The sequence below is a fragment of the Gopherus evgoodei genome, chromosome 11 (assembly GCF_007399415.2).
Source record: "Gopherus evgoodei ecotype Sinaloan lineage chromosome 11, rGopEvg1_v1.p, whole genome shotgun sequence".
Classification (NCBI taxonomy): Eukaryota; Metazoa; Chordata; order Testudines; family Testudinidae; genus Gopherus; species Gopherus evgoodei.
This window is the reverse complement of record NC_044332.1, coordinates 31,220,943-31,246,770: the sequence shown is the minus strand read 5'-3', so window position 1 is coordinate 31,246,770 and position 25,828 is coordinate 31,220,943. Positions and strand designations below refer to the sequence as shown.

Genomic DNA, 25,828 nt, shown 5'->3' with positions numbered 1-25,828 from the left:
CCTCCCATATTCCGAATCCCTTGGCTCCACCCCCCAGCCCAGAGACCCCTTCTGCGCCCCAAACCCCTGAGCGAGTGAGTAAGGGTGGGGAGAGTGAGTGACAGAGGGAGGGGGATGGAGTGAGTGGGGGTGGGGCCTCAGAAGGAGTGGGGAAGGGGCAGGGGCAGGGCCAGGCAAGGTGTTCAGTTTTGTGGGAGTAGAAAGGTGGCAACCCTACTGCTCTGTTGTGATCTTTTTGACCAGTCCTGTCTTGTAAGTGGGCAAAAAAGACCAACTGAAGCTTCCAGTACTTGTTGACTGTAAAATGTGTGCAATCATGGGGAAGAGTTCCCAGTAAATAAGATCAGTCTCAGCTTGGCTCCCCACTCTGGCCAGGTCGTAGTGCCACAAGTTTGGCCTGGTCAGCCCCTCCATTGGGGCACCATACGAAACCTGAGCGGTGCTGTGACCCCCAAGTGTTGCAACACCTGGAGCTGGGAACCAAGCCCTGTCAGCCCTGTAGCACAGGAGCCCCCCATATGGTACACACGGTGTACTTGCTTAGTACTTGTATACTAAGTACTAATATGTGTATTAGATATCGTAGGTAAGAAATATTTAGTAACCCAGATGTTTTTTGTACTAAAGCTATTTATTAGGTCGCAACAAGTCATTAAAGTTTACAAATGGGTCCTGAGCCCCAAAAGGTTGAACCACTGTTCTGCATATTTGAACTTCGTAGAGCAATAGCACAAATGTGAACACCAAAGTCTATTAAGATGTCATTAACTCAAAAATTTAAGAACATTTCAAGCAGCAGTCATCCCTTGCCCTAAGTTAGTTGGTGGAATGATGCTATATTTATGCCTATGTGTAAGAATAAGGCCCTGCAAAAACTATAACTGTCAGCGACCTAGTTAAACCATCATGTCCCTACCTAGTTACCCATGGTTAAAAGTTGTCCTGTATGGGAGTGGTGATCGTGTCCAGGGTTTTACTCTGGTTAACCTTGTTTTAAGTCCAGAAGAACTGTTCTACTTTCAGCATTTGCATTTTTAATCATGCATGAAACTGTGCATGCCATAGCATCTGTTCAGGCTTTGAAATTCTGTTTGTACTCTGAAGATGATGATTTTCTAGCAACAACAACTAAAAAGGCAGTGAAGTTTTCTATAATTTCCTTGTACCCACAAATTAGATATCTAATTCCCTTCCCTGTTCATTTTATGTGTACTGAAGGTTTTATGTGTACTTTATGGGGTTTATATTATAGTAGTAAATGGTGTGCAATACACATTTGAAATTGACTAATATTAAACATTTTATACCGTTGGTGGTTTCCAGGTTTTAATGGCTTCCGTATACCATCCTTTAGGAAAAAGTAATTTACTTTCCACGTGGTTAGTGAGTTACTTGTTTCATTGAAGATTAACAAATTAAACTGTCTTTCTCAAATGAACCCTACCATTAGATTCTGAATCTGATCTTCTACCATTTGAAAATAAAATACAAATAACGTTTTAGTATCAAAAGAGATGTCTTGCTCTGTGTGCAACCATTTATAGCATAATCCAATATTAGTGCAACCCATTAAAATGAACACATTCACAAATAGCATATTATTTTCTTGAAACATAACAATTGTGATTTAATTACTCTGAAATTACTTTCAATCCATTTTCAAAGTACTGTACAGAAAATCTGTATTCAGCTCAATCAGCTAATAGCGCAATACCTACAGTATAGCAAGATGTGATTGTGAATTAGCTCTGATGAACTACTTTTTAGTTTGCAGTCTTTTTTGTTTGGACTCACAGGTAATCAAATCTCTTTGGAAAGAATGATAACTGAAAACTGATCAAAGGTGCTAATAAATAATTATCAGACTATAATAATAAAATAGCTTCACTATATTTTCAAGGTAGCTTTTTGTCATTTTAATGTACTATTCAGTAAAATCTGAAGAGTATCAGTGCATTGTACTGAAATAAAGAATGAAGGTGTCATAGTATATTTCCCCAATCTGAACCTTAGAGTTCAAAAGTTGGGGTACCGGCATGAATTTCCCTAAGCTTAATTACCAGCTTAGATCTGATAAGCTGCCATCAACCAGGACTTGGAGTGCCTGGTAAACTCTGGGCCCCCCCCCCAAACCTTTCCCGGGGACTCCCAAGACCCAGACCCTCTGGATCTTAACACAAGGAAAGTAAACCCTTTCCCTCACCATTGCCTCTCCCAGATTGTCCCTCCCTAGGTTACCCTGGAAGATTACTGTGATTCAAACTCCTTGAATCACAACACAGAGAAATCAGGTTTGTTCCCCCCCCCCCCATGCCCCTTCTCTTCCCCTCCAGGTGTTCCCTCCCTGGGCTCCTGGAGAGATAGATTCAAGCTCCATGAATCTAAAACAAAGGGATTCCACCCTTCTTCCCCTCCCTTCTCCTTCCCTGTTAAGTACAGACTCAATTCCCTTGAGCCTCAACAAGGGGAAAAAGTCAAATAGGTCTTAAAAAGCAAAACTTTTAATAAAAAGAAAGAAAAAAGTGAAAGGTGTCTCTGTAATTTAGATGGTAAAAGTCTGTCAGCTTATAGACACTAGAAAGAAGCCTCCCCCCAGCAAAAGTACAATTTAAAATACTTCCAGCAAACTACACATTTGCAAATACAGAAAACAATCAAAAGACTATAACCGCTTTTCCTACTAAATACTCACAGTTCAGAATATGTAAGAGACTGTAGCAGGGAGATTGGCAAGAAACCTGGTTGCACGTCTAATCCCTTCCAGGACCCAGAGAGAACAAAGCAAAACCCAAAAACACAAACAAAGGCTTCCCTCCACTGAGATTTGAAAGTATCTTGTTTCCTGATTGGTCCTCTGGTCAGGTGTCCGGTTCACTGTTTGTTAACCCTTTACAGGTAAAAGAGACATTAACCCTTAACTATCTGTTTATGACAGAAGGATAACACCTGACTGGCAGTACAATGTGGAAGGCTTACTGCAGCATTCAATCAGTCCCCTATAAATTAGTTGCTGTCACAATTCACTTTCAAGTATGCTGGGTTTAAAAAAAAAACAAAAAAGCTTCTTTGGAGGTATAATAGGTTTTTCTTTTGTTGGAACATGCTCCTTTTTTTTGTCACTCTTGCTTGATTCTGATTATTCTGCTTTTATGGAAACATCAGGAAAGAAATTTTTTATTCTATTGGTGCTTTAAAAAAAAAAGAAAAGCCCATCACTGAATGTAGCTATGTGTGTTGACTATATAAATTAACTAACTACTACATTGGTATCTCTGTGTGATTCTACACATGCTGTGCTAATACATGGTAAGCCCTCTTATTCTCAGAACATCTGATTTCCTTTTTACAGGTCAGTGCACCTTTCATATCCCTAATTAGATTGATCCGAAAATACCGTGTTCTATAAAGGCAGTAGTGAAGTGTGGAAAAATGATGATTGTTCATTCAGCTTAGACCAAATAAATCTCACAGCATGGTGCTCTCATCTGCCATGGGATGTTAATATGTTGTAGACAATTTCTGTAAAACATGCTTACGTGAATATCCTGCATTTTCTAGCCAGAACAGTTTCTCCTACATTCATTTAAACATGCCATAGGCAAAAATGAGGGGGAAAGCCTTCTACTAAGAAAAGAAATAATGAATGAATGTCTTAATTTTATTCTTTTCCCTCAAGTCCTAAAACAGCTACTGTATGGGGAAACCTCTGTTTGCCTAGGAGAATGGAGTTATTTGCCTGTTTAAAAACCAGAAACTGTACTGATCTTCAAAAGTTAGTAGTTAATCCATTCGCCTTTCTATCGAGACAGAGAAAATAGAAGAAAGTGCACAGATTTGAAATTGCAGAACTACTGACTGTAGTTTGTAATTTAGCATTTAAATCGGCTTCTGTTCCAAATGACTGGAAGATAGCTAATGTGAGCCAATTTTAAAAAGGGCTCCAGGAATGATCCCTACAATTATAGTCTGGTAAGTCTGGCTTCAGTACTGGGCAAACTGGTTGAAATTATAGTAAAGAATGAAATTGTCAGACACGTAGATGAACATAATTTGCTGGGGAAGAGTCAACATGATTTTTGTTAAGGGAATCATGCCTAAAATTCTTTGAGGGGGTCAACAAGCATGTGGACATGGAGGATCCAGTGGATATAGTGTACTTAGATTTTCAGATAACCTTTGACAAGGTACTTCACCAAAGGCTCTTAAGCAAAGTAAGCTCTCATGGGATAAGAGGGAAGGTCCTCTCATGGACTGATAACTGGTTAAAAGATCGGAAACAAAAGGTAGGAATAAATGGTCAATTTTTAGAATGGAGAGAGGTAAATATTCCTGGTCCCCTAGGGGTCTGCACTGGGACCAGTTGTATTCAACATGTTCATAAATGATTTGGGGAAAGGGGTAAACAGTGAGCTGGCAAAATTTGCAGATGACACAAAATTGTTCAAGATAGTTAAGTCCCGGGCAGACTGTGAAGAGCTATAAAAGGATCTCTCAAAACTGGGTGACTGGGCAATAAAATGGAAGATGAAATTCATTGTTGATAAATGCAAAATAATGCACACTGGAAAACATAATCCCAACTATACATATAAAATGATGCGGTCTAAATTGGCTGTTACCACTCAAAAAAAAAAAAAAAAAAAGATATTGGGGTCATTGTGGATAGTTCTCTGAAAATATCCACTCAGTGTGCAGCAGCAGTCAAAAAAGGGAACAGAATGTTGGCAATCATTAAGAAAGGAATAGATAAAACAGAAAATATCATATTGCCTCTATATACATTCATGATATGCACATATCTTGAATACTGTTTACAGATGTGGTCTCCCCGTCTGAAAAAAGATGTATTGGAATTTGAAGAGGTTCAGAAAAGGGCAACAAAAATAATTAGATGTATGGAATGGCTTCCTGTGAGGAGAGATTAATAAGACTGGGGCTTTTCAGCTTGGAAAAGATGACTAAGGGGGGATATGATAAAGGTCTATAAAATCATGACCGGTGTGGAGAAAATAAATAAGTGTTATATACTCCTTCTCATAACACAAGAAGTAGGGGGTCACCAAATGAAATTAATAGGCAGCAGGTTTAAAGCAAACAGAAGGAAGTATTTTTTTCACACAACGCATAGTCAACCTGTGGAACTCCTTGCCGTAGGATGTTGTAAAAGCCAAGACTATAACAGGGTTCAAAAAAGAACTATTTTCTTTTACCAACATTCTCTATTGTTAGTAGCAGGAGAGGGGGAAATCCCATCTCCATTCAGATTCAAAATCCTCTGACCACAATTCAGTGGGGAATTTAGCATGGGATCTAGTTATACTGGCTTTTCTAGAAGATTCTGTTTCAAGACTCCTGTATGAAACGGTAATTGGCTGAATTTATTCATTTTCTCCAGCAGTAGATTCATTTTTGTTTGTCCCCAGTGACAACTGAGACTGATTATCTTCATCCTGGAATATGTTGAGCCAGAGTATGCCCTTGTGCCATTCTCCCAAGAGTCAGCCATGGTGGAGGATGTGAATGAGATAGCATAAACACCAATTTTCTAAAAATCCCAAGCAGTTCTTTGGTTTAAGCCAATGGCAATAGCTATTGCTATGAAGTGGCGCAGGACAGCATATAAAGTGGACATTGTGTTCTTTGACTTGCACATTTTTTTAGTATTCGATAAAATTCAATAAAAACCATTTGTGGTACTATGTGTGGGGGTTGTCTGTGTTTGAAATCTGCATTCGTATGCCCTTGATCAAATCCTTCCCCAAAAGATGCATTTTGATGTATTCAGCACAGGAAAGAGTATAGCTGACATAACCAACTTGCCTCAAGGAACATCCACTGAGAAAAGAAAATAGCTGTTGATGTCATGTAAAAAATTCAGTCTAGTGCCCTGTTAGTTTAGAATTATGAGGTTAGGATTGTAGAAGAGTCATTTTTTCTCATCATGGGGATTACATAAATGCAATTCCATAGTTAAGCAAGGCATTTGACATGTCCATAGCAGAGCAATACTCTGAAGCCCGAATTACAGGGTAGCTTGGAATGCTATTGCTCACAGAAATGCAAGAAATCAAGCTCCATCTTTTATTACCTGTAAGATTTTGTACATTTTAAAATTATGTTTGTACTGGATAAATTAGAGCTTCAGCTGTTGTGTTCACTTCTATATCAATATCAATTGTATTTGTGAGACCATTTAGCAGAAACCCGTTTTACAGGTTAGCATTTCCAGTAAGCAAATCCCACTTCCTCTGGAGTGGTGCAAATTGAATTAGCTAAGATTAAGTTATCTTTCTAATTCTGGGAGTTCTGTTGAATCACTTTCAGTGTCTGTACAGCCTAGGGTGATCAGATGGCAAGTGTGAAAAATTGGGACAGGGTAGGGGGTAATAGGTGCCTATATAAGAAAAAGCTCCAAATATCGGAACTGTCTCTATAAAATCAGGACATCTAGTCACCCTAATACAATCCATAGATATGTGCACCACCAAAAATGAACATGATGAGTTTTCAAGTTGAGTGATTTTGTTATATCTGAAACTTCAGTGTTGTAGAGTAAACAGCATTTAATTTGTTGTGAAATGTTGTGCAGCCCATTTTATTGTGATATACAAGTTCATACTACAGCACCTGCATATTTGAGGCTTGAAGAGAAAACTAGTTAAGATCTCTGAGAAATAAGAAAATACAGAGTTTTCTTAGTAAGTGATACCCAGCAATAGTATTCAAGGAAAATTGAAAATCATACCATCTTGTAAGCACCTATGTTTTCCATTTTATGTGGAGAAATAGTTTCATTTTTAATCTGCATGTCCCCAACCACGACAGGTAATTACATGCCTTAATAGCACTGTGAAAAAATGAGGAAAGGGTGTAGCCAAATAATGTGTTGTTTAATGGTGTAGTGTCATGGTTACAACTTGCTTACAACCAGAAGGTGAACAAAGTGTTATCAGCAATATCACTAGAGCTGCCCAAAAAAGTGGGAAGTTGTTTGCAAGAAAACTATTTTGTAAATCCAATTTTTTTTCAAAACTGCAATTTTTTCACCAGCTCTATATATCACAGCATCAATGGGCTTTAAAGCTGAGATGGTATATTTTAGCAATTATTTGTCTTAACTAGATCTCAAATGTGGTGGTGCTGAAGCAGGATGCTATCTGCAGTCGGTTTTGACTGAAATTGCTTCTGAAAAAAAATGGGGAAGCTATTTCCCATATTGACCCTGCACACTTTTTCTGTGTCACTGTATTTACTTATGTTGATCCATCATGTTGTATAGTCATTTTTTTGGTCCTAGTGTCAGTACTGTCTAGGGAAGAAAAGGATGACTTTTAAAATAAACTTTCCAAGACATTCCACGTAAAATCAAAAGAGCTTGTTAGCACAGTATAATTCTGTCTAACGCCCAATATGTGTGAGCTAAAGCATTTATATTTGTACTGCAGGTATGGAGACAAGGAATTTTTTCCTTCCTGTTGACCTACTTTTTAAAAACACACAAACTCTGTTAGTATCAATCTTCAGTTATACTTTTTCTGGGAATGGATCTACATAATCTTGATTTAGCCTTTATAGGTGGTGAGATGAGCATTTTTATTTTTTTTTTAATTTAGTTGACTGTTATTTATGTGGTAGAATATTTGCACAGGTGATTACACTTTCATAGAATATCAGGATTGGAAGGGATCTCAGGAGGTCATCTAGTCCAACCCCCTGCTCAAAGCAGGACCAATTCCCAGACAGATTTTTGCCCCAGATCCCTAAATGGCCCGCTCAGGGATTGAATTTACAACCCTAGGTTTAGCAGGCCAATGCTCAAACCACTAAGCTTTCCCTCCCCCTTCAAACCTTGCTTCTAGTAGCATTATGATGAGTGTAACAGTTTCACGCTGGAGCACTATGTTTCAGTAATTTCTCCAGTGTACACGTGCTTTCAAAGCATGTCTCTCTTTCTTTTTGTCTTCTGCCTCAAAGCCTTTCAGCCAGAATATTGGCTGTGCCAAGGTAGTAAGTAGTATTGAAAGGTGAGGAGGGCTAATGCGCTGGGGAATGATGCAACTTCTGTCAGTCTGCATGAACCTGTAGTGCAACATTCATCCTTCTTCTTTCTTACCTGCTGTCCCCACTACAGTACTCCAGAGTATTTGAGTATGCAATCTTTAAGTTTATAAAAAGGGAGATTGTCACATCAAATATCATACTTGCTGTTTGAAATCTTTTTTTAACCTACTGTTGTCACAGTCATCTTGGGTGTTGTTTGTAACTGAAAGAGAAATATCCTTTCGTATTGTTTACTTTGTGCATTTGACAACATATTGCTACACTCTTCCTCCCATGCAGTCAATTTTCCTCTCTTTTGAATAGCTCTTACCGCACATTACCAGGGAAGATAGAAATATTTTTTAAAATGTGTGATTGGAATAAACCACAAAAACTTGCGGGAACACACAGATGTAGAATCTGAAATTGCTTTTAACTTGTTTTTCTAAATTGACTAACTATCAGGCTGACAATGGTCCCTTTTAAGTTTTGTTTTTCTTTTAGAAGGGACATTGGGGAGAGAGGACAAGAAAGGTAAGGAGATAAATGGCTCTTTTCTGTCGAATAATCTCAGCCACAGAAAAAAATATTTTTACTAAAACTTTGCTTGACCGCTTAAAAAATGTTTTAAAATAGGGTCTCTACATTATGTAAACTAGGAAGCCTGGCTGGATTTTTCCTATGAGTCTGACTCCAAAAAGCAGAGTAATGCCTGGAGCTGAGAAAACATCTGGGTTTGTCACCAAATAGTCCACAGAAGTAGAAATCTTTGTCTCCAGAATTGCATCTTACAGCAGTTATACAAGGGGAGAAAAGGGAATAGGTTGATATTTGGATTTTGATGTCCGTTTATATACGGAGAATGTGAGGATTCCGAGGATTTAAATGATAACTTCTTTCATACCAAATTTTGGATGTTTTTTATAAAGGAATGTTTAACACAGAAACAAAATTGTTTTTACACATGGTCAAGAGAACTAAAAATAACTGGAAAGCTTAAGTACCAGCTCCTTAGCTACTTCAGTAATTACTCTGTTTTTTCTTTTTATTTGGCCTTCTGTTGTTCTGCTTGCTTTTTTTCATCGCTTTTTACCCCATAGCCTCATTAGCATTTAATACAACTTGGCGTTTTGGCCAGTTGGTGAATGCCAATATGAATTTTCTTAGTTGGTGGTAACAGTGAGAAGTGTAAAGAAAATTGTTGGTTTAGACAAGATAACTGAGTTTAGTGAAATAAATTTTTGAAGAGGAGTCTAAGGATTGATGGTTACTTCAACTACTAAACAGGATATTTTATGTATTTCCTAGGTGCTTATCATGGTAAAACTTGAGTAAAGAGTTAGATGTATCTTAAAAAGTTCAAGTAAGGACAATTTTTTTCTGTTTTTCCTTCCACAGAGGCATTCTTCTCAGAGTTAAGGTTCAGTCAGAAAATCTAGGAGTGGAAAATGTTGAGACTGTTTTCTCCTATTTTTTGAGGAGGAAGGTCTTTACAGAGACATTTGTTGAGCTCTGAGAACCATGCTGTGCTCATCCTGATTGCCAGAGGCGTTTCACAGGGGAAAGCTGTTTCTCAGTCTCAATCTGGGGGAGATCCTCTTCTGCTTCTCTAAAAAGCTCAGCGCAGAACTTGCAGCCAAGAGGGAGGCAGGGCTAAGGTGGCTTTTTGCCACCTTTGCACCCTGCTGATCCTTTGTTGCCTATCTTCAACAGCCATAAGCCCTGCAGGGAACCCCTGGCATGTCTTCTACATTAGGGTTTGGAAGGGAGTCCCTGGCAGGCAGCCTTTGCTTGTATGTGTCAGTTCCTGTACTGGGGGAATCCTCCTCTGGCTAGATAGGGAGCTTTTAGATCTCCTGTGTGTACTGCTCTGGTCCTTTTACCCTCTCTTAAAGAAGCCAGAGTCCTGTCTGAGAGTAGGCTCCATGTTTTTTCAGTTTGACTGTCCGCATTGATAGATATGTCCTCAGTGGGATGGTGATGGAGAGGTGGCATCTGAGGTAGCTAGATCTGTCATCTTAAGGAATTGCAAATTAGGTCCACTAAGGTCCACTTTACATATAAGGCACTCCGTGACTATAATGATGGACAGCTGTATAATAGTGGCTGGCTCTTTTATAGCACTTTTCATCTATAGATCTCTTCACAAAGGAGATCAGTATCATTATCCCCATTTTACTGATTGTGAAACTGATGTATGGGGACTGTAGTGACTTGTCCAAGGTCACCCAACATACCAGTGGCAGAGTGGGAGACAGAACTCATGTCTCCTGAGTCCCAATCCAGCACACTATGCATTAGGTCACACTGCCCCTCTAAGGCATAAAATCTTAAAATAGAAAAACTATTTGTTGTGAGATTTTTTGTTTTTGCAAAAACTTTTTTTTTAAACCATTTTGCAACTTTAGATTTTTTTTTTTGACCATCTCTAATCAGGACCTTCAAGTGGATCTGGTATTGAGTTAGGAACCATTTTGGAGATTACAACATTAGTGTTATGTGTTATACGTCAGTTAGAGTGGCTCATAATAGAAGTGAGTTGTAGCCTATCATAAACAGATGGTTAAGGGTTAATATCTCTTTTACCTGTAAGGGGTTAAGAAGCTCAGTGAACCTGGCTGACACCTGACCAGAGGACCAATGGGGGAAAAGATACTTTCAAGTCTTGGTGGAGGGAAGTCTTTGTTTGTGTTGTTTGTTTTGTTCATTGTTCACTCTTGGGGCTAAGAGGGACTAGATGTACACTCAGACTTTCCCAATCTTTCTGAATCAGTCTTTCATGTTTCAAAATTGTAAGTATAGCCAGGCAAGGCGGATTAGTTGTTTTCTTTCAACTTGTGAATGCTTTTCCATTTGCTGGAAGGATTTTTACCTCTGTTTGCTGTAACTTTGAATCTAAGGCTGAGGGGGGGGGGGAGGTCCCTCTAGTCTATATGAATCTGAATACCCTGTAAAGCATTTTCCATCCTGATCTTACAGAGATAATTTTTACTTTTTTCTTTCTTTAATTAAAAGCTTTCTTTTTAAGAACCTGATTGATTTTTCCTTGTGTTCAGATCCAAGGGGTTTGGGTCTTGGGTTCCCCAGGGAAGATTTTGGGGGAACAAGAAGTGTGCCAAACACTATATTTTATCTGGTGGCAGCATTACCAGATCTAAGCTAGGAATTAAGCTTAGAAGGGTCCATGCAGGTTCCTCACATTTTTACTCTAAAGTTCAAAGTGGGGGAAAAAACCTTGACATAGCCAAAATGCTGTAGTTTTAAAATATATATATATTCAGGAAAAAAGTATTAATTAATGTATGATTGTGCTTTGTAGTGTGTAGGAATTAGGTGGTATCCCTTTAAACAGTTTGAGCCCTCTGATGGCTCTCACCGTCTTCTGTGTTTCAAAAGCTGCCAGAACCCTGCCAGAGCAGTGGTTCCTATATGTGGCTAAGCCTTGTATATTAGGTAAAAAGTTATCTGAACCCCAGCTTCCTTGTGTTGTGGTTCCTTCCTATTACTTGTGTAAAGAGCAAAAGACAGAACATATGTATGTATTAAATTTGTTCTTTGGTAGCTTCTTTAAAGCAAAACTTCCACATTAACTGTGTAAAAGAAACCGCTTATATATTTAATTCTAATAAACACATTCAAGAAATACTATCTGATTATTTAGAGTGGTATCCCTCAGTTATGTACATACGTACATATACAGTAAAACCTCTTTAGTGACCACCTCTGAAGAGAGACCACTTGTCACAAGAGACTACTTGCAGAGCCCGCAGAGCACCTCTGCTCTCTGGTATGCAAACCTTTGAAGAGAGACCACCTCTTACAAGCAACCACTTTTGTTAACTCCCATGAGTGGTCACTCTTGGTACTGTAATTTTGAAGGTATTAGAAAACATTCAAAAGTATATGTTTCTGTTGAATTAAATAGGAGAGGTTAGCACATTATCACCCTAAGTAACATAATTATTACTAGATTTAATCCAGGGCGGTTTTTATAGTACCTCTTCACTGCAAACTAATGTACTGTATATACTTTAGATATAATAAATGGAAATAATTAAATCCCCACAGAGGTTCTCATTCAGATCCCCGCATTACATAGTATTTATTCATGTACTTATCTCTGTCTTGGTTTTATTTTAATTTTTTTTAAAGAAAAAAGGCATTGAGAAGCAAATTATGGGTCAGTGGCAGTAATAATTATTACAGTACAATATAGACCATAGGAAAGAGAGCATAGTTACGGTGAACTAGTATCTGCTTTTTATCAGTAGATAACTATATTTTATCCTGAAAAATCTTAGCCATTTTAGTGCTGTTTAAATAAAAATTACAGGACATTTGACATAATTAAAACACTTAAATGCCTGTATATAAAACAGATGTCATCTTGTTTAACAGTCCATTCTGTAACGAAAATGCATAATGCTTTGAAAGTGATTATTCAATGTCCATCTTGATGAGGATCCATACGTATTTGAGTTTGTGGTGATGGGAAAACTCATTTTCCAAAAAGCATGTGGTCATATTGATGACAGCGTGGTACTCCCTCTACTCCTGTGTTCCTGCTGCCAGGGATTCCCTAATAGCTTATTTGGAATCCAGGATGCAAGATTAATTAAGGTTATGCACAACATCTTGAGAATAAGTCTAGCATGCAGCTGTTATCAGTGAAACCCCAGTCTGAAGCACACTCAAAGTCATTTTAATTATTATTTCTGAAAGAGGCTGGGTATAACAAGGGGATTTCAAATCCTCTACTTAACAGTGTTTAAAAAGCAGACAAGTACAATACAGCAGATCAGATACAACAGGGGTTCTCAAACTGGGGGTCAGGACCCCTCAGGGGGTCATGAGGTTATTACAGGAGGGTCGCGAGCTGTCAGCCTCCACCCCAAACCCTGCTTTGCCTCCAGCATTTATAATGGTGCTAAATATGTTTTAAAAGTGTTTTTAATTTATAAAGGGGGGGTCGCACTCAGAGGCTTTCTGTGTGAAAGGGGTCACCAGTGAAAAAGTTTGAGAGCCACTGAGATACAGAGAGTTGAGAACTAGACTGAGAGAATGAAAATCATATGAGGAGCAACAGACACACCGCTGTGCTGCGCTGCCTGGCAGGAGTTTGCAGCGTGGGAGGGGCCAGGGGCTAGCTTCCGCAGCCGGGAGCTCAAGGGCCGGGCAGGATGGTCCCGCGGGCCATAGTTTGCCCCCCTCTGCTGTAGAAGTCCCCAGCACAGCACCCTTCAATTGTACTACCTGCTAAAATTGATATAACTGAACATATGGTGGGGTTTTTTTTGTTTTTCTGTTACCAGCCCAGATGAGTTCTACAGAGATGACATCTGAAAAGACTGGTAGCGGATCATAAGCCTTATATTCATGGTTATAGTACTAGTGCTATGCTGCAAAGAGACAGTTCAGTATTCTGGCATTTTCCTATGCATTGTAAAATCACTTTTGAGGGGCTCACTGCAATGAATACACGTCCTAGAAACAGACATAAATAATGTATAAACAGCACAAACAGCGGGAGTCAGGGTTACTGCACTCTGAACCTTCATTTCCAAAACCTCTCCCACTATTTAAAGGAGAAGTCATTTAGCTAACAAGTAACAGCATGTTCCATTTCTTTCCTGTAGGCCACTCACTGGTAGAGGGCAACATTAGTAATCCATACATGTAGAGACAATATATTTAATCGCATGAAAGCTGCACAAACTGGCTGCTTTTTATTCCTGTAATCTTTTTTTTCTTGATACACATGTACTAGCCACTGGGATTAATGGAGGACACGTACATGAAGGAAGAAGGAAATTAGCATATTGTATGGAAATCCTTTTTTCATATTTTTATTTATTTGTTGGCTTCATGGAGTTGAGTGAGACCCATTATTCGCGAACAACTAAATTAAGACTTTTTCCAGACTTGTTGGATTTAGAAAAGAAATACTTAGACATTTAGCATTAGATTTTAAAAGGTTAGAACTACCTCAGTGGATAGCTGACATTTTAAAATGTTATGGCTATGCTTTATTATTTGCATGGGACTTTGTAGAGATCTGGGACTTTCAACCAGCCATTATTTTTGCCTCTCAAGTGGCAAGGCAGACAAAAAAAAAACCCAAAAACATGCATGTCGTGATTATAAGGAAGGTGGCATATGAATAGCAGTTTCAAAACATGGTTTTATACACTCTGGCCTTTTGAAAATAGTGTAATGATGAGTTATACTGAAGTTGCACTTCTGTTTGAGGAATTAAAAAATAAGTAGTTTTAAATCATTCTTATTTTAAATTAGCAACTCAATGAGGTTCTTTGTATTCTGAAATTGACAGGCTAAAATCTCAACTGTCCCAATTAGTATATTTTAAATTAGCCGATAATAAAATTATTAGATTTGTTACACTTGAACTCTGGTTTGTAGATCTTTTCATTGTTTTTAAAGAGTTTTTTAAACATTGGAGAAGTGCACTAAATAATCTTTTATATGTACTTGGTGATGGTGTAGATGGTGAATAATCATAGAGTCTAGCTAGAATGGAAAGCCTCTGATTAATGACATCTTTCAGAGATTGGGGTTAGGAAGAGATCTGTAACTGTCATTTTGACAAGTATATTTTGAAAGGCTATTTTGTTAGCTTTGGATGGTTAATAAATGTGTACTGTTTTATTTTATGGATTTAGCTAAAGCTTTTGATGCAGTTGATCATCTACTTGCTAATCCAAAATCCTTGGGATTTGGCACATGTCCTGGAGCTTTAGATAGATTCTGAAATGATTTGTCTGAACGCAGCAAGTGTGTAAAAATAAATATGGCTTTGGATCTGTTCTTGAAGATATTTAGCTGTCCAGTTTGAAATCAACCTGCCTACTCCTCCACTGACATTCATTTTGTATCATCAATTAGGCCCCAATTCAGCAAGGTGTTCAAGATTGTACTTAACTTAAAGCACAGGCAAATGTGCATGGAGTACTTAAGCACATGCATAAAATCTGTACAATTTATTTGTTTATTTATTTAGGTAATTGCTTCTCGTCATGTCACTAGTCAGCTTCTTGTTAGCTTCCCTTTTATTGTGCAGACCTTTATTGGAATAGATGTGTCTAAATTCTACTCTAAAAACTCTTGTAAGATCTGCACAGGTGTATCTAGGATGAATTTGGCCTAGACTGTCTCTTCATTGTTACACCCCTTTTATCCTTATTCCACCAAATAGACTTGTGGCGTTCAATGGACCTAATTTCACATAGAAGGCCTTCTCAGATGCAGGCATGCAAAATATGAGCATTAGTCAAATTGTACTCTTTCTGTAATAACGTGTGCCTGCAATAGAATGAAAATACACTGCTTTGGGTATTTGTTGAAATAAAATTTCAAACAAATTAACTACAATATTTTTCACTGGATTTAAAACTTTAGATTCACCAAAACAAAACAAAACAAAAAAAAATTTAATGAAGTCTTGTTGTTCTGTTTGCAAAATTCTCATTTCTCTTGTTGAGATCAATATGTAGAAGTGAATAACACATCCTGGAAGGATGGTTACCTTACAATCTGCAATTCCTTAGTTTGTAAATTTGGAACTGTATTTATTTTATGCAATATAATGCATAGCTCAAATTACTAAATGCCATTTTGTAATCTGATTGGCTGGTAATGAATCCTAGCCATCTGGTTATGGTACAGAAATCTCATAAGCCTTTGCTCTGGTAGCCTTCTCTGTTGGCTGTTCTAGGATTATCACCCTGTTCTTCAAGCCAGAAAACATAGCTGCACTATGAGCTTGTAAATTGGTGGAGATTCCTCATTTCTATATAAGGACTGGTGGTGATGTGAGTCCTTACATTTAGGAAGGACCTTTTCAATAGGTTTTGGGGCCCCATCATGAACTCTGGTGATGATGCAGAAAATCTCTCTGAATTTGGATCATTTAGCAGAGCAGAGGAAACGGCAAACATTTTCCTATGTATTCTCATCCTCAATGGAATTATGCATTTCTTTCATTCTTAGATGAGGTCCTATCCTACAGTACTCTGTAGATGAAACATGTTTAACCCAACAGGTCCAACTGGGTTTGGGTAGCTGCAGTTCATCCCTTTGAGAGTCTGTGACCAGTGGATCTAGTGACTCAAAATGGCCTTCTAAAAGAAAAAGTATTGTTTATTTTAACCATAGGAACAAAGCATAAGATAAGAGAGAAGGGGTTTAAAAACAACAAATGATCTATGCAAGGCTATTCTTACTACTTATTTCTCTTCGCATAGCACCTGGGAGCTCCAGTCATGGATCAGTGCCCTGTTGTGCTAGATGCTACACAAACACAAAACAGTCAGTCAGTCCCTGCCCCCAAATGCTTATCTTATCTAAGGCTTATCTGCCCATTGTGTTGGAAGCCTAAGAAGACCTAACTGCTTCAGGTCTTCCAGCAGGGTCTGTTCGGGTCTGTCCTCAAACAACTGCTCCCCTTCTCGACATTTTGCAGTTCTTTTGTTCCCTATTGGCAAAATAAGCTGTGTAAGTTGACTGGAGCCAAGGAAGTAAGATCATCCTATTTAATATCCCAGTCATTGTCTCTTAAACACCTTGAAGCATTTAGCTAGAGGTGTCTTGTCAGGAACCTGCTTGTTTTTCCCACACCCTGCTATTAAACCAAACCAGCATTTTCATACAGTAAACATCCTGATAAACCAGGTCAACACATAATATTCCTAAATGATCACCGACAACTCTGAATTCATCACATAGGATAAATAATGTTCTGAGTTGCTGAGATTCTATTGGAAAGGCACAGCAACTTCTTTCATACAAGGTACAGGAGAATCTGGCTCCCAGTGGAGCTATCGTTTATTTTGGGTTTGGAACTGCAGCCTCTGTTGCTTCAGCAGCAAAGAATCCTGTGGCACCTTATAGACTAACAGACGTTTTGGAGCATGAGCTTTCGTGGGTGAATACCCACTTCTTCGTCTGTTAGTCTATAAGGTGCCACAGGATTCTTTGCTGCTTTTACAGATCCAGACTAACACGGCTGCTTCAGCGTTTCCTATCTCAGTATGTTGTTTCCCAATAGCATTATCTTTTTTCCTCTTGGTAGGTTACAATTTTGAGCTATGACATCATTTTTCCTACAAAGCTGGCTTTGAAAGATGGTAGGAGAAAACCTAGAGAAAAGGACTTTAAAGAAAATATCCGCTAAGCATTCCATCAACATAATTTTGCACTGATGCTAGTGTTGAACAATCACAGTTTTCTTGTTGGACAAATGCATTTTGAATGCTAAAATTTGAGATGTGGGAAAAGGAGAAATATGCAAAATTGGCAACCAATAAACCACAGAATATGGTTACTTTTGCCTGTCAGCCTGGTAATTTAAAATATGACAAAATATTGGTTCTTAGTTAAATATGAGCCGTAACAAGGAATTTTTGCACTCAAGGCAAGGGGCGGCTCCAGGATCTTCAGCAGCAATTTGGCGGAGAGTTCCTCAGTCCCTCTTGGAGGGAAGGACCTGCCACTGAATTGCCACCAAAGAATGAATGAAGTGGCGGCGGCAATTCAGCGGCAGGTCCTTCACTTCGAGAGGGACTGAGGGACCCGCCACTGATTGTGGGCTTTTTTTTCTTTTCCTCCATCCCGCTTGGGCGGTAGAGCTGCACCCCTGAGCTTTGCATGCCCAAGGCAAGTGCCTCATTCGCCTTGCCCTTGTTACTGCACTGTTAAATATTATGCTTAGTCATTATCGGTTATAACCTATCTCATTTTTTTCTTTTTTTCATAGGATCTGTGTTTATGCTGAAAGTTCAAGTAAATGACATTATCAGTCATCAGTACCTACCCCAAGCAATTGTAGAAGTGTTTGTTAACTACACAAAGACAAATTCCACACTCACTGGAAACAATGGAGTAGTATTAATAAAAGTTCCCTACAAGTTAGGTCTAAGTTTAACTATTGCATCTTACAAAGAGGGCTACATGTTAACACCATTGCCTTGGAAGACTGGGAGAATGCCAAGTAAGTAAACCCTTTAAAATCCTATTATTACACTGTGTGCAATTGAAGCTTCTTTCTTCCTTGGGTAATCCATCTAATTGTAATGAACTGTACATGACTGAATGAAGTCAAAGTAGGTCATGATGGAATGCCATGTATTAAAGGTGAATGACCCTTTAGACTTGACAAAATTATAACATGGATTTTTAAAACAGAAATAATATTTTTAACTGTTGTTGAAAGTATCTGTCCACTCTGAGAGATTATACTGCATTGGGGGCATGATTTGAAGAATGTGAATGCATGTGCCTATGCATATATATGTCATGTTATATATATACATATATATATATTTACACACACTTGTGTAGTTTTCATGTTCACAGCAGAGTGAGTGAAAGGCCAGCTAGGAATATCAAAAGTTTTAGGATTATGGGGTACTGAGAGGCTGAAATATCATTGTGGCTCAGAGCTACAGCTCTGAACTCTTCCGTCTGTCAGTTTCGTTATGTTTTCAGCGGTGTTTAATCATGAATGGCCTGCTTTTAACTGTCACTTTTTTTTAATAATTCTATTAGAGTGTGTTTTAAAGTGCCTGTTTTAAAAAAACAAACAAACAAGAGGTTGGCCATCCAGGAACTCAAGCTATCCATTAATCCACAGAATGTGTACACCATGAACACTAGTAGTCCACACGGCCTAGCCAGTATGTTTCATCCCTGGACTAGCGGGACTGCTTAGTCCTTTGGTCTTCCCATTCGTTTTTTCTTTCCCTCCATTTGTTTACCTGTCTTCGGAACCATGTTTGATCACAACTTTATTTGAAACTTTTACACATGTAATCAGGTATTCTTAATGTCTGTCTTTCCACAGTATACTCATCTGTAACACTTTCACTGTTCCCACAAAGCCAAGCTAATATATGGTTGTTTGAAGATACAGTTTTAATTACTGGAAAATTGTCTGGTAAGTGCAGCACTACACGTGATCGGATGTAAACGCTTTTTGTATGTAAAACTATGTGCCTTAACTAATGAATACAACTGTTTTTTGCCGACAAATTCTGTGGGGAGGAGTCAGTGACCTCCCAAATATTGTTGTTTTCTGTGCACTTAGGGGCTTATTCATGAATGTTTTTCCACCTTGTGCACAAATAGCCAAATCTTAGTTAGTAAAGCAATGGCTTCTGGCACCAGTTTCCACTAAAAATAAATAGCTCTATTACTTATCGCCAAATTCCAAACTGGTGTAAATTGACACAGCTCCTCTGAATTGGGGCTATGCTATTTACATTAGCTGAAGAACTGGCCCTCAGATTCTGTATTTATTGTAGCAAGCAAAACTCCTTCCAAATCTTCCAGCCTTCCATGGATGTGAGTGTTGTTTACAGCCATGTAGACGTTAAGTTATTATCCCTGTATTTATTCTGTATTTCTGACCGTCTCATCTCAAATCATCAGAGAGTCTGAGTAGAAAGCTGCTAATTTTGCACTCTGAACGTGTAGGGATAGGAGGTGGAGGAGGAGCGATTAATGGATTGAAGACATGTCCTTTGGAGAACGAGCGCTATTAAAAACACTAGAAATCTCGGAGGAGCTCACTGACTGGTGTCCATGTGCATTATTCTACTGTGTTGAAAGGCTCTGGTAGTTTTTGATATGGTTACCCAAGATAGTTATTTGAAATGTATCTGCCTCAGGAAAGATTGAAGCTGGAGAACGTTTGCTGTAGTGGAGAGTGTTTAGAGAAGCCAAGGATTAGGGATGGGAGCAAGAAGAAATTATTCTGTTTTCAGATGATGTTGTATATATGCTAGCGGCAAGTACTGGCCTAAATCTAGACAATTGCAAACACTGGAGAGTGTTTTGAACAAAGGATTTCTGGACAGTTTGGCTATAGAAAGCATTAATTCATATTGAACCATTGCTAATTTAAAATGTTACTTTTTTTTTAGATGCCAAATCTCAACCAAGTGTTCAGTTTCCCAAAACTTTAATTAAACTTCCTTTAAGCCACCATATTACAAACGTGACTGCCTATTTGACAGTGCCACAGCAGTTTTTGAAAATGGATAATTTTCTTTATACAACAGGAATTCTTCTAAATAAATCAGGTATGTTAAATTTGTTAGAATCTGCACTTTTAAAACATAATACATATAAGTATGTGCTTATGTAAATATACAATCTGTAGTCATGCGGGCCTGACGCTGCTCCCATTTCACTCAATAGAAAAACTCCTTTTGATTTTCACAAGAGCTGGATTGAACCAATACATGTTATATTGTAGATGAGTAATTCACATCCCTTTACGTCTCATTTACATCTACTAGCAAGAACACAATAAACACCTCTTTTCCACAGGCATAAATAGTCATACAGAGGGCCATGTGCCGATTCCCTCTCTGGGAGTTCCGCACATGCAATATAACCCCTAAGTGCAACCAAAGCAGGGTCTGATTCTGCAATGTGCAGAACACTTTCAGCTCCCATTGATTTTATTGGGACTTGAAGGTGTTCCCAACTTTCCAGAATGTATTCAGAATTCTGTGGTGAGATCCTCAAATAGTGTAAATTGGGTTAGGTCTGTTGAAGTCAATGGAGCTTCACCAATTTATACCAGCGGAGGATCTGCCTTTATTTTTCACTTTAACTCTGTTACCTACTTGGCGTTGGCTGTTTGCCCCACCCAACATAAGGATAACACATAAACTATAATTTGACTTGCAGACAGTTAATCCATGCAGCATTATTGATTTGCTTGCAGCTAATCCATGTAAGGCACTTTAAATACATGGAGAGCAATTGCAGAAATCAAGTATGTTCTCTACACTCATCTGCTTCAGTGAGTAAAAATACATTTTTAAACAGTTCTAAGTTGTTTCATGGGTTGGTAGTAGTAGTATTAATACTTAAAAACAACAAGGAGTCCAGTGGCACCTTAAAGAACTACAGATTTATTTGGGCAAAAAAATGTCATGGGTTAAAACCCCACTTCTTCAGATGCGTGGAGTGAAAATTACAGATGCAGGCATTATATACTGACACATGAAGAGAAGGGAGTTACCTAATGAGTGGAAAACCAATGTTGACAGGGTTCTACTGTACTATTCATACTTAGTACATCTGTAGTGCTACATCTTTTTATGCACTCTGAAATAAAGCACCGACTGCATTACTAAACTTATTCATGCTTACTTTCTTATCCACATAGTTATGTTGGTATCCAGGAGATCACAATGCTGGACCCTTTATTCCATCCTACTTAAATGTTTTTCCTTTTCTTCCCAATGCCCACTATACAGCAAGGCTCTTAAAAATTCACGGCAGTTTTATGGTTTCCTTAATGTGATTTGGATGATGTCCTTGACGTGGCTTCTAACCAATTTATCTGAGTTTCATATTCCAGTTTGTTTAATTTATACTTAATCAAAATTCTCACAAATACCAGTGTCCTATTTGTGTGTGGACATTTGAAGATTTAAAAATAATTGTTTATAATACAACTTTTGAACGTGAAGCATCAGAGATAAGTAGTGTTATTCCCTTAAAGTCTGTCTGATGTCTTTTTAAATTATTCATAGAGCGTATTCCTTCAGGACTGTATTTTATAGCAGGTAGAGGCTGATATCTGATACACTGACAGTTGTCTCCTAACTAGTTTCTAACAGTGTGCAAAGCTCTAATATCGTTCTGCTACTTAATAATTCTGTTTGTCTTGCTTGAGCAACCTGTCACACTGTGGATTCTGAAGTATTTGTATCACGTAGTATCTATGTTATTGCAAATTAGAGCAAGAAGAACCAGGGGAGACAAACTTACAGCCCACACAATAAAGCAGTGCAAACACAGTGGTTCTGATGAATATTTTGACAAGCCATAAGTACTATACCTCATGATTAACTCTACAGAAACTTCTAAATTAGCAAATCAATCCTTTCAGTAAATTTTATTAACAGAGATGCTTGAATACTGGAAAAGACATGCAAATATATCATGAATACTGGAACTTCAGTTTGATTTATATGTATCACAACCCCCCCTTAATATGTGTGGATTCACAAATCATTTGACTTAGTCTGCAATATTCAGCGTAGAATAGCTAGTCTGATATCTGAGATTTAAAGTACTTGGTACCAGGTATAGCTCCCCAAAAGCCAAATTTGCTTAATATTGTATTCTGTGAGTACTGTCAAATCAGCTCTGTTTAAGAGATATAGTTCTCTTTTACAGACTTTTAAATAGGAATTGCCGTTTACCAATTATTAAAAAGTATTCATTGAAGAGGTGCTTGAGACTTGAGTTTTCTCAAGTTATATTGACACCTAGTGGTACAGACCAGACATTCTCATGGTGGCTTGCCTTCAGTTACAAATGAAAACCCATTTTTAAAAAAATAGTAAATATGTTCTAGTGTGTGTATTGTTGATGGACAAATTATTCCTTATGTTGATTAGGTTTTAAAAGCATTGAATTGACCCCTCTTGCTGCAATATGTGTAAACCTCCTTTCAGCTGGGAAAGAATTGAAAGTGACTGGTCCGATTCATATTACGCTGCCTCTTCTACCAACAAGTAGGGTAAAATCAGGAGATGCTATACCTGCATGGACATTTGACATGAAAACTGGTATGTCTGTTATATACTTTGGAATCCCACTTTAATGCAGAATATCATACACTACAATATGTAGTATTAGTGTGATGTAGAGTAGTTTGAATATGAGTGCATATATCGAATAATATATAGCACTAAAACCTGTCAGTTTTGTTTTGCTTTTTTAAAATAGGGACGTAGATACTTTAGCAGGATTTTCTTGGTTGTATATGTTTTAACTTGCATTTTTGTTTTTTCAAAAGGGCATCCCTGCTTTAATGAATTCAGCTGTGAACCATATGTATGTAAATAAGTTATATCAGAGTAGTTTTAAGGCTTGATCACATATTGATCTTTATTTTCACAATTCTGTTTGGGAGAAGATACATTTTAAAACTGATGTAAAATTAAGCATGATGATAGTGTCTTAGCTGATGGTTTCACAGACATTCAGTATTAAGAATTATTTGAATATATTGTGCTCCAGAGTCAAACCCTTAATGTTCACTTGAAATGAAATGTTAACACAGGGACTGACATAGCTTTAGTCTGTTTTATTACTATTATTATTATTTTATGATTATTGCAAGCAGTTGAGAAAGTAAAATTGTTATATAGGAGACATACTAGAATTGCTGTAATCTGACACACAAATATCTCTATGTCAAATACGTACAGTAACAACTAAATTGAAATAGACCAGTGATCCTTTGGTGCATCTGAGCAGGTCAGCACAAAGGCAGAAACCTCCATAATGCATCTCATCTTGCAATACTATACTGACGGGGTCCTGACTCTCACTGGCAATTAGCCTATGCCTGAAATAGAAGCCCATGTAATTGTATCCCAGCTACTATAGATACTATTCTAATTCATATAGAGCTAATCCTTTTTTTGACTCTTACTGACATATTTGCATAAGTAATATTTAAAGTGCTCTTGTGTTCTCAATAGGTAAACTGATTTTTCAGACTAGTTATAAGATAACTGAAAATTACATCACTGTGTTTAAAAGGTACTAAAGGGCAATTAAATTATAAATAAATATCCCTACATTTTTCTTAGTACATACTGTTTCCTATGGAGTAGAAAGTAAAAATTTAAAGAATGTTAACTCTAATTTTAAAGGTGATTACAAATTTTTATATTACTTTGCATAGATATTTTTATTCTCACTCCAGGTAGAACTTTTACAAAGATTAATCCTCATGAGAATCTAGGTTGTACTTCTCATAAAATTACCTCTAAAACTGGGGAACTGGGGTGGCCAACCTGAGCCTCAGAAGGACCCAGAATTTACCAATGTACATTGTCAAAGAGCCACAGTTATACGTCAGCAGCCCCACATCAGCTTCTGTCCCGTCGTCTGTCCCATTTCTCTTCCCACCCCCCCACCTCCCCGCAGTTAGTTTAGACTCCTGGCTGAGCAGGAAGCAATTAACAGTCTATAGCCCAAGCCCTTCTGGGCAGGAGCACAGTAACAAGCAGTCTTTGGCCTGCGCCCCCTAGCAATTCACAGTCTAGGGCTCACAGCCTCCTGGCTGGTGCAGGCCCGAAACGCGACACAGGCACTCCACCTAGGGTGAGTAGGCTGCCACCTCGGGGGTGAGGTTAGTGGCAGGGGTACCCAGGCTCCCCATCTCTACCAAGTCCCAGTCCAGGGCCGTAAAAATGGCAGGTGGTCCCACCATTGGGTCAGGAGGGAAATCACTGAAACACACTGACTCGTCTCCCAGCAACACAACTGGACCAATGTCTGGTTTCCCTGGTAGGAAGTATCCTACCACAGTCTGTTGGCAGGGCTCTGTTGCCAGAGAGTTCTCAGTCTCCTCTGGGTAAACAGCAGCTGGCAGGCCCCACAGCTCCTCTCCACAGTCAGTCTTCTCCAGGGACAGGGTGCTGCACAACTTGGTCCCTGGGCTGGAGTTCCGCTGCGAGGCAGAGACATCTACCTCCTTCCCTGGTTCCAGCCCAACTGAGTTGGAGGGCTGCCCTCTGATACTTCATGTCCCACCCCTCTCCTTCTGTCATGAGGGGCAGGGCTGGCTTGGCTCCTCCCACCAGTGGGCAATACTTCTCTGTCAGGCTCAGAGGGAGTCCACTCTCCGCATTACATTCTTGCTACAGTTTTTTCCACTTGAGAATTTCACAGATGGTTACATAACAAACGTATCCACAGTTACTAAGTACACTTCTTTGCTATCTCTTCACAGTGTGCAAGTGCAGTACCCTACCTTGCAGAAGCCTGACAAGCCCCCAGACCTGTCGTTTGCACTGCAAGACAGATGGTGTGGGATCTGTGGCCTAACAATAAGTCTTCCTTGGGCTAATTTAGCTGTTTCAGCTTAGACAATTTAAACAGAAAAAAAAATGTTCAGTGCAGGTATTGTTGATCCTGTTGCAGTCTTAATGGATTACCATGGCTTGTCCATTGTATGCTAATAACTAATGCTGGATGTTCTATTCATTGTGCTTAAATTACCCACCTGTAATAAACTTAGGCCTTGCACTAAATTAGCAGAAGATATGAATTAAAATTATTTAGGTGCAAGTCTGTGTGTGAACTCTTTTTTATTGTTAATAATTATTATTATTTTGGAATAAACTGGCTAAAGTTATTTAACAAACCACTAAATTGACTTTAGTCACTCTTATTCTAAAATAACTGTCCACTCGTAGAATTGCACTAAAATACCTAAATCAGGTGTAGGAAAATATTGAGTTAAGTCCTACAAGTTTGTGTGTCGACCAGGGTTTAGTGTATAATATGAAAGTCCCAGAAGAGCTTGATTTTAAATGGTTCCTTTTTGATTTTCCATAGTTTTCTGATGACTTGCTTTATGTAATACCTTTTTCAGTGGTAGAACCATATATAAAACAAAACCATGTCCTGTATTACGTTTAATGGCTGCCTTCTTTTTCAGGTGCTTGGGTAAGTCGTGGGCTGGGAATGGTCAAGAATGCAAATGACCATTTAGTATGGACGTATGTTGCTCCACACTTGGGATACTGGATAGCAGCTCCAGTGCCTGAAACCAGAGGTATTGTATATTATTGGAACACAAAAATCATTGCATTATCCAAATAATATCTTAATAGCTGTTTGTCAGTATAATTTTCATGTTGAAATATAGAGGAAAAATTGGGATGCAGGTGGCTTCAATCTGATGATAGTCATTGTTAATAAAATGGAATTCTTAGGGTGCCTC

At 38.4% G+C, this 25,828-nt stretch overlaps 1 protein-coding gene across 1 annotated transcript in view; it reads left to right on the top strand.

The window, feature by feature from the left end:
• FAM171B (family with sequence similarity 171 member B) overlaps positions 1-25,828 on the top strand; it is a 56,984-nt gene that overhangs the window by 25,138 nt on the left and 6,018 nt on the right. Inside the window, exons 2-6 of the mRNA XM_030580362.1 lie at positions 17,813-18,046; positions 18,899-18,991; positions 19,980-20,138; positions 22,482-22,652; positions 25,544-25,660. Of these exons, the coding sequence (XP_030436222.1) occupies positions 17,813-18,046; positions 18,899-18,991; positions 19,980-20,138; positions 22,482-22,652; positions 25,544-25,660 (774 nt within the window). The remainder of the gene's footprint in view (positions 1-17,812; positions 18,047-18,898; positions 18,992-19,979; positions 20,139-22,481; positions 22,653-25,543; positions 25,661-25,828) is intronic.